The sequence below is a fragment of the Mesoplodon bidens genome, assembly GCF_964165515.1.
Source record: "Mesoplodon bidens genome assembly, chromosome: 19".
Lineage (NCBI taxonomy): Eukaryota > Metazoa > Chordata > Mammalia > Artiodactyla > Ziphiidae > Mesoplodon > Mesoplodon bidens.
In genome coordinates, this window is record NC_138179.1 from 49,205,887 (window position 1) to 49,215,037 (window position 9,151).

The 9,151-nt window shown below is 57.1% G+C and overlaps 1 protein-coding gene across 11 annotated transcripts; it reads right to left on the reverse strand.

The window, feature by feature from the left end:
• Window positions 1-2,514: 2,514 nt before the first annotated feature.
• ACBD4 (acyl-CoA binding domain containing 4) lies at window positions 2,515-9,027 on the reverse strand. Of its 11 annotated transcripts, none has more exons than XM_081220485.1 (11): window positions 8,642-9,017; window positions 8,436-8,544; window positions 8,113-8,242; window positions 7,736-7,856; window positions 7,580-7,679; window positions 7,177-7,297; window positions 6,868-6,954; window positions 6,476-6,546; window positions 6,307-6,385; window positions 5,451-5,590; window positions 2,515-3,124 (listed from the first exon to the last, which is right to left on the reverse strand). In XM_081220485.1, exons 3-11 carry the CDS (start codon window positions 8,198-8,200, stop codon window positions 3,089-3,091), a joined length of 843 nt encoding a protein of 280 aa, XP_081076611.1. In that variant the 5' UTR covers window positions 8,201-8,242; window positions 8,436-8,544; window positions 8,642-9,017; the 3' UTR covers window positions 2,515-3,088. The 11 variants fall into 11 exon arrangements, with proteins under 11 accessions (XP_081076611.1, XP_081076616.1, XP_081076615.1 ...); XM_081220490.1 differs by having other exon boundaries at window positions 2,515-3,196; window positions 6,307-6,382; window positions 8,642-8,984; XM_081220489.1 differs by having other exon boundaries at window positions 2,515-3,196; window positions 8,642-8,978.
• Window positions 9,028-9,151: the final 124 nt, after the last annotated feature.

The following is a 9,151-nucleotide window of genomic DNA, read 5'->3' on the forward strand; positions in this document are numbered from 1 at the left end:
TTCTTCCTCAGCTGCCGTGTATTACATTCCAAGCGCTTTCCACCGCACAACGCTCTTTTACACACAGAACCATTTGCCCCACCACAACAGCCCAGTGAGTTAGGCAAGGTAGGGATTATTGTCTCCATTTTAGAGATAAGAAATCTCAGAAATTGACTTGTCCAAGGTCACATGACAACTGAGTGGCAATTTCAGCTAAACCGAAGGTCTTTGTGTGTGACCCCGTGCCATTTTTCTTTCTGTCACAAACACAGAATTCCTTTTTTTTCGTAAGAACGCTAGATTTGGTTCCTTTTCATCCCCAACAGCTTCAGCCTAATTCAGGTCCTTATTTATTTATTTTTTCTCTCTCTCCTTTTTTACCCTCTCCCCCCACCCCACCCCCCCCTTTTTTTTTTGGCTGTACCACACAGCATAAGGGATCTCAGTTCCCCAACCAGGGAACGAACCTGGCCTACTGCAGTGGAAGCGGGGAGTCTTAACCACTGGACCACCAGGGAAGTACCCCAGGCCCTTCTTCACTTAGCAAACATCGGATAGAAGGGCACAATGGTGAATAAAATGTCATCCTTGCTACTCAGGTAATGTGCAGAGAGGCCATCAAACCACAGTAAGCAAGTGAAGAAACTCCTGGTAGGAGCTTGTGAGCCAAGTTGCGTAGGAGTTGAGAATTATGGACAGGTTTCATGCAGGAGGTGACTTGGCTGTCTGAAAGATGAAGCATTTTCAGGCAGAGTAGCATGAAGTAGGGCATTCTGTGAAGAGCAAGCATCTCATCCCAAGACAGGTCTTGTCTGGGGACTCAGGAGTGGTTCTGTGGGGAAGTGCTGATGGGTATGCCCAGAGGGAGAGGCAAGAGTGACCCTGAGGCACATCCAGGTGTTTTGAGGTTGAACATCCGAGCCTGTTTTCCCTGGGCTTCCAAGAACTCAGGTCTATCCGAAAAGCCTGCCCCTCCTCTGTGCTGCTCCGTCAGTCACGCAGGAGGCTTCCCGGGAGCAAGAGTTGCCCCTCACACTGGGAGCTCCCCGAGGAAAAGAGTCTTTGCAGAGAACTCGACCTGGAGTCAGAGACTTCCAAACTGTTACATTTTCAGACGCCTGAGGACTCCTGGGTACCCTCAATCAGGGGATTTGGAAGGTAAGCTGAGCCCAACCTCAGTCTACTGGACAGGGCTCAGCTATATGGACTCATTTGTCCTATTAGGGGAGGGGTGGCCCGACTGATAGTTCGTAATTCTGGAATTCTATGAAAGGAGGCCACGCACCTTGATTATTAGCTGAGGTTTAACTCTTTGCTAGGCATTTACATGTCCTGGTCATTTATTTATTTATTAAATTTCATTTTTTATTTTTATTTTTGGCTGCATTGGATCTTTGTTGGCTGTGCGCGGACTTTCTCTGGTTGTGGCAAGCAGGCGCTACTCTTCGTTGCGGTGCGCCAGCTTATTGCAGTGTCTTCTGTTATTGCAGAGCACGGGCTCTAGGCGCGCGGGCTTCAGTAGTTGTGGCACGCAAGCTCCAGAGCGCAGGCTCAGTAGTTGTGGCGCGCCAGGGCTCGAATCTGTGTCCCCTGCATTGATTCTTAACCACTGTGCCACCAGGGAAGCCCCTGTCCTGGTCACTTAAACCCCTAGAGTGCCTTATGATGAAGAGCTCTTCATCGTTATTTCACAAAGCAACCCAGGCTCAGAGCAGTTAAGACTCTGGCCCAGGTCACACAGCTAGTATGTGCAACTGGAGGAGCTGGCTTCCGCCCCACTCCTGCATCCCCAGCATCAATTTGGTCCCTCTTCCACTGCCCTCCAGTGTCCATCCTTAACATACGGGTTAACTCAAAATTTCGGAGCCCCAGCAGTCTGCAGCAGCCAGCGACCCCAGGAGGTCTCTGCTCACTCCGGCCCTGGGCCCACCCCACCGGGGCTCCCGCGCAGGGCCCCGCCCCCACTCCTCAGGGAGGGGCGGGAACGAAGCTCCCGCCGGCCTTGGCCTTCCAGAAAGTTCCCTGGGAAAGCCCGAGCGCGGAGGTCACCGGGAGGGGGAACGGGGAGCGAGCAGCTGAGGAGGGGGAAGGGGGCAGTGAGCACTTCTAGGGCCGGAGTCTCGGCCCCGACCCTACGCCTGGCGCGCGGAGCAGGGGGTGGCCGCCCTCCCCTTCGGGCGTGGACGGAGCCTGTGCCCGGCCCCCGCCACACTCCTCTCCTCCCGCCACCCCTAGCTCGCCGGTTCCCTCCTCCCGGCCACGACGGGGTGGGGGGCGGGGCCAAGGCCTTGGCCCCGCCCCCGTCGCGGCGCATCCCGCCGCCCCCTCCGCCTGCATCTCCTCCGCCTCCGTTCCAGACCCTGGGCTGTTGCCTCCACTAGCCCGGGGAGCTGGGAAATGCTTCTTCTGGGACGCCGCCCGCTGGCCTCTCGGGGCCGTCCACGGGCAGCGGGGGAGGGGGCAGGGAAGGGACTTGAGGCTCGCGCGCCCCGGACCCGCTTCCCGCCTCAATCCGTGGCAGCCCAGACGGCAGAAGATGAAGGTTTTATTTTATTCAGTGAAACACTCTTTTGTAAGTTAATGTTTAGTGAAGACGTCCTGAGTATATGTGGGGTAGGGCGGCCAGGAAGACGGAGCAGGCTCCCCTCCCCCGGGGTTAGCGCTCTCCGCCTTTCCCCAGCTCGGTCGGGCTTCCCAGCCAATCATTCTTCCAGGCCCCGGGCCAAGTCCCAACTTGCCCACGAGCTGAGCCTCCTCGGGGAGAGGCTGGGGTGGGAAAGGAGTCAGGTGACCCAGAGGGTGGGGAGGGCAGAGGCTGAGACCCGGCAGCTCCGCCCTGAATCAGCCGCCAGCCCTGAACTGGGGACGTGCACCACACGTGCAGCCTCCCCAGGGAGCCTGAGGTGGTTGGGGGCGAGAGGAGGGGAGTTCCTGTGGAGCGGCAGGAAGAGTGGGGTCCTATCTGGCTCCCCATTAGGGGAGAGGTGCCAAGGCAAACACTAATTGGGGCAGGAAGCAGGTGGGAGCGGGGTTTAACACCGTTCTCCTAAACTCCAGGAAGGCTCAGAGTCTCCTCCGTTGGCTGCAGAGACTCCTCCATTGAGAGTCACCTCTTCTGGGTCCGAAACTGTCGGAAGAGCCACTGGACGATGAAGGGCCACAGGAGGAAGAAGAGCAGCGTGGGAGCAGAGAGCCCAGTGCCGGGCCTTGGCCTCTGCCGCCAAGAGGAGAGAGTCAGGAGCCAGCCCGGGCCTCAGCACAGGATGGGCCCTCCTTCGCAGCCTGCTTGCAGAGCTCAGGTGGGAGCTTCTGCCTCCCTCTCCCCAGTCTGTCCCTGACACGTTGAGCCCTAACTCTCTCCCATATCCTCCTCCAAGGTGCCAAGAAGGCTGAAGGCTGGAGAGGCTGCTGAGCGGAGAGACTGGCTTCGAGGCTGTCTCCTCTGGGCCACAAAGCAGTGACCCTGTTGGTGTGGCCCGAAGACCCCATATTGTAAAGGACATGCCACATATGTCAAATGAGGACCCTGGGTGCTCAGATTTCAGTTTCTAAATACCATTCTCTGCTGAATGGAGAAGTGGCAGATTTTAGGTCTGGAGCAGGGAAGGTAGAATTGAATGTGAGACGTCTTGTACCAGGAAGCAAGGAAGCTTTTAAAGATTAATGAGTCCAAATTACCAGAACATAGGACCCAGCTTGAAAGGGTCCCACCAAAGTTGTGACAGCCTGGGCATCAAAAAGAATGATGATTGCAGTTGACTGAAATACTGAGTCTTTAAAATCCATGAGTTCATGATGATACTCAAAGAGAAAGGGGAAATTTGTCACCATTGTTAAATCAACTCCTTACTCTAAAAATAGATAATTAAAGAGAAAGAATTAAGCACTTATTCTGCCTTCCATAAGGCACTGTATTTCAGGGAAATCCTAGATGATCAGGGAAACTCTACAGAAAAATGACAGCTAATAAATGTTAAAGGAATAATAGAATTTAAAAGTCAACATTGTTTTTTGTAGCCAGTAAATAAATTACGGATCCAGGCAAGGAGTATCTATCAATTGTCAAAAGCTGCGTGTCAAATGGGCTTGATGGGGAACTGGACATTCCCTGGCTGCAAGTGGTGGGAACAGACTGTCACCCCTTCATCCCTGCTAGTGGTCCACGCTAGAATCATTCACGGTAGGACATCCAAGTATGTGTCCCTTGATGTAAAGAAAGAACATCACCTCTGATGTAATCTGGTCATGTAAACTAGCCAGGAGGCTGTCATCAGACAGACCACAAGAGTGGAACATTCTACAGGACCACTATCCAGTCTCATCCGCAAGTCAGTAGCAAGGAAGAGGGACTAGTCTAGACTAACAGAGTCTTAAGAACAGACACTCCTGGCCTGGACAGACAGGGAAGGTGGAAAAGGGTGGAAACCTTTAAAATCTTCAGCATATAAAATTAGTAAAAGGTAAACAATAAATAAAACCCCGGGGGGTGAGTGTTGAAAGGTTAGCCGCTGTGGATCTGAGGGAATTCCTGCCAACCTGGCTGACACCCACTGTGCCAAGGGGGTGAAGGGTCACGTAAGTGATTTCCCCGCATCCAGGAACTCAGCCGTCCCCTGCCCCCACCACTCCGGGCTTCGCAAGAACAGACTCACTCATAGTGAGTGGTGGATGCCAGCTTTGGTGGGAGACAGACCTAGGGCCACTCGCGGCTCTATCACTTAATGTTAATACTAACAATGAACCCCGTTTGAGAAGTCCTCCCCGGGCGCTGCGGAAGCACCTACACGCATTATCTCATCTCATCCTCACAGCAGCTCTGTGAGGTTCTTCCAGGCTGTGTACCCTCAGGTAAGTTACTCAACATCTCAGAGCTGTAGTTTGCTCATCAGTAAAAGGGAAATGAAAAGAAAACCTATTCCACTGGTTTGTTTTGAGGATAAAATGAGATAATGCAGGTAATGTGTTTGGCACACAGCTGGGGTTCCAGAAACGGCTGCTGTTATTTATTTTGCAGAAGCAGAGGTGTAAGGGGCAAGCAGATCTAGAAGTTGAGAGGAGGGAGTGAGGGATCCAAGGGCTGACTTTGGGGAGGGCGAGACAATAAATCTGGGAACAGAAGTCCTGACTGAGGGGCAATAGGGACACCCCCAGCCCCAGCCCCAATGCAAAGAGCAGACACATTCTGCCCCCTCCAACTGCTGGAATTCCATCTGCCCTCCGTTACTCTTCAGGCAGAGGGAGATAAGAGCAGGGAAGGAGGGCCTCTCCCACTTCGAGGCTGGAAGTGCTACTACAGACCCCCTGACTTCCTTGCCTGCGCCACGAGCCACACCACTCCCTGGAGAAGGCAGAGGTGTGAGCAGGCAGAGACGTGGGGACAAAGACAGAAGTGGCTGGATGAGGAGCCCAGAAAAGAGACCCTCAAAGTCCTGCCCCCGTCTTGCCCTGGGCCTTCGGACGGGGCTCACCTGCTTGCGGGGGACAGGCATGCTCTCCAGGCTCTGCAGTCTCCCCTGGACGTCCCGCATGCTCTCCTGCAGCGCCCGAACTGTCCCCACCAGCCACGTGTCCAATTCCTGGGGCCCCAGCAGGGTGCTTTCCAATCTCCCTGCAGTGCACAGACACACAGGGAAGGGGGCTCAGGAGGCAGCTCAGCTAGGGGCAGGGTGGTGGCAGGCTGCGGCAGGTCCAGGGAAGAGTAAGAGCAGAGTGCGATCCCTTGTACCAAGTGTGAGTCTTGTAAAGCCCATCCATGTGGCTGAGTAATGGGCTGCCACGGGTTTGAATCCCAGCAGCACTACCACATGGCTGTGTGACTTTGGGCAAGTCAGTAACTTCTCTAAGCCTCGTTGGTCAACTGAAACTTATGTCATCTCCCTCACAGGGCTGCTCGCTCTGAGGAATAAAGGAGATAATATTTATGAAAGTGCCCCTGATGGGACGTGGCACACTGGAAGTTCTAGAAAGGGATAGGGCAGAACTCGTTGTCCTAAGGGAGTCCCAAACGGGAGACCCAGAGAGAGAGGATGACTCCCAAGGCCGCGTAGGTGCAGGTGAGAGAGCTGGTCTAGGAATTTTACCCCAGCTTCCCTTCCTCAGTGCCAGCCACGGGTACAGGCTCCTGGTGGCCCTCGGAAAGGAGGCCGGGCAGGGACTTTGCCCATCCAGGCCAGTGTCTGGCTTTAACCCTTCCTGGGCAGAGGCTACTCTCTCCAGTGCCTAGCGTTGGATTCCACCTCCCCCCGTGAGGGCAGCCAGGGGAAGGCTCAGGGCACCACAACCATGGGAACGGCAGAAGGGGTGAAGGGTCAGGCAGGGGCTCACCTTCCTCTGCAGGAGACTCGGTGCTGTTCCCGGTGTTGAGCTCCCCTCCCAGGGCGCCCCTCTGCTCTGCCCCAACCTGCTGAGAAGAGTCACAAAGTCCAAGGGGGGTGGCGGGAGCAGCTAGGGCCCAGTGGGGTAGGGAAGGGGAGGCGATGGGAGGGGGTCTCACCAGCTCAGGCTCCAGCTGCTCCATGGAATCACAGAAAACCTCAGAGTCCTGGTCCCTGGGGGGCCGGGACTCTGAGAAGGGGATGAGTAGGGTTAGTGACAAGAGGGAGGCCACGGAGGGAGGGGAGGGGGGTGCATCTAGGCAGAGGCGTCTGTTCAGGGCACACTAGAGATACTGCCACTAGAGGCACAGATGGCTCCCTGAGTGGGGCCCTGGAACAGGAATCCCAGAACCTGCCCCTGGCCTTTGGGAGCGCAGGAGGTCTCAGTGTCTGGGCACGAGGCGTGACAGGCACAGCGTGGCACCTAGCCTGCTCCCCGCCACCCTGCCTGGAGGTCCCCCCCACCTCTGGCCTGGGTCTGGCCCACTGCCCCTCCTGCCCAGGCACTGACCTGGGCTTGGGGGTGCTGGTTCCTTGGGAAGGCAGGGAGGCTCTGGGGCAGGCTCGGTGTCTCCATTCAGCACCTGCTCTTTCCAACCTGCGGAGACACAACACCCAGAGGTGGGGCTGGGAAGACATCAGGCCCCTGCTCCCCAGTTAGCCATGGACTCTGCCTGAGACCCACCCCATCAGGGGCGCTGGTTGCGGTCCTCACGGGGACATCACCTAGAGCCCTCTGCCCCCAGGCTCCCCTCCAACTGAGCAGCCCCCCGAGACAGTTCAGTCAGCACTCGTGGAGCGCCCAGCCTGGGGGCCTGACCTGTGACCCTTTTCAGGAAGGTCTCCGGGGGCCTCGGCATGTCAGGGATCACCCGGTACAGGGGCTCGAAGTAACCAAACATGTCCTCTGCCACCTCGCCCAGGGGCACTGTGTCGATCACCTGTGCGGGAGGGGGTCTAATGGGGAAGGGCTGGCCCCTCCCACCACTGCCCCCTTGAGCTGGGCCGCCTCCACCCTGCTGCTGCCCTGTCATACCTCCCCACCCTTGTGCCCAGTCAGGAACCAGAGAGGCAGGGGTGGGGGAACAGCATGAAGGTGGTTAATTCCCATAGGTAGGGGTATCAACGTGCAGGAAACATAATGGGGTCGGACTGGAAGGGTGGGGGGCAGGCCACCTGGCTGAGAGCTTGGTCACAGAGAGGAGTCTGCAGCCTCTCCCTACCCTCTGGGCCACCAGCTTCATCTCAGTGATGTAGGCGGACATGGCCTGCTCCCTGCTCATCTCGCCCAGGCTGTTCCAGGCATCCCTGGGGAACAGAGGGCTGTGAAATGCTGGTTGACAGCTGAGGCCTGTTTGCCCAGCCGATGGGGAGCTCACCATTTATAACGTCCAATAGGGTCCCAGAACCCAGGCTGGGGGACCAGGCAGGGCCCCATGGTAGCCTGCTTGTAGTAGCTGTAGAATCGCAGCATCTCTTTATAGGAGGGGCGGTAAGAGCCTGGGCAGGGGTTGGGAAGTGGGGGAGAGAGCATCACTCCCAGCTCAAAGGGGATGGAGGTGGGGGGAGAACCACCCTTGGGGAGGGCAGAGATGGTGAGGGGTCCCACAGGGCAGCTGGACAGGGGCAGGTGGCAGAGGGAACCCCCAGGACAACTCAGGCAGGGACTTGTCTGTAAAAACTTCCAGGATCAAAGCCTCCTGGGAGGCGGACCCCAGTCGTCTTGACCCCCAAATGCGGGTCCCCATGCCCTCACCGTTCTTAGGCAGGTTCTGAACGACGCGGACTGCGGCCTGGAACTGTTTCTGGCAGTCCGGCTCTGGACTTTCATTTCCGGTACCCATACCCAGCTGCTCTGAGCCTTGGGGCCCTACTTTTGAGCGACTCTGCAAGAACAAGCCTGTGTGTGAGCAGGCTCCAGCCCGCCCCACCTGCCCCCCGCCCCCGCCCAACTCCTCCCTGGCACACGCCTCTGTAAGTCACTGGTCCATTTTCCAGGAGCAAACTAAGCTCTTTAGAGGCCTGAGTGAGACACCCCGGGAGGTCAGAAGCTGCGACTCAGGAGACGCCTTTTCCTACCCCAAGGCAGCGTGGGTGGGGCCAGGATGGGTGGAGAGGACCTCGGTGTGTGGGTGGAGAGACAGGTGGCAAGGGTCGCGGTGCCTCTCTAGATGCACATCTCCACCTCCTAGACAGGAGAACCCGCAAGCCGAGAGGAGACAGGGCGGGGCAAACATCCTCCCACCCCGGCTCCCCATACCCCGGCTCAGCTGCCCGGCACTCACCCTCAGCGCCCACTGCCCGGACACCTGGGTTTCCGCTCGCCACTAGCCGGAAGCTTCCGATTGACCTCCCGGTCGGGCCTGGCCCGGATGGGGACGCGGAGCAAGGGGGAAATTTTAAGCCAATGAGAGAGCCCGTTTCAGATTTCTTCTACACCTCGACCACTCAACGCGGCCCTTTCGACATTATGCAAATAGTTTAGCGGTGCCTCTCCCAATCAGGCGGGGCAAATCCGCGGGTGGGTTCCTCAACCCTGGACCGCCAGAGGCAGGCGGGAGCGCCCCCTGGTGGACACCGTGAAATGACGCTGTCTCTTGCGCCCCCTCTGGTGGAAACCCGCTAGTCAGCTGAACCCAGGTCCCCCAGATTCGAGCCACGCAACTCAGCTCTCCAGACACTTAACAGGCGCTGGGGATAAAAGGGGGAATCATGTTCTGAGGTCAGGGGTTCTAAAGGAGGGACACTGGAGCTGAGTTTTGGAAGCCTTAAGAGTAAGCCAGGAGAAGAATGAG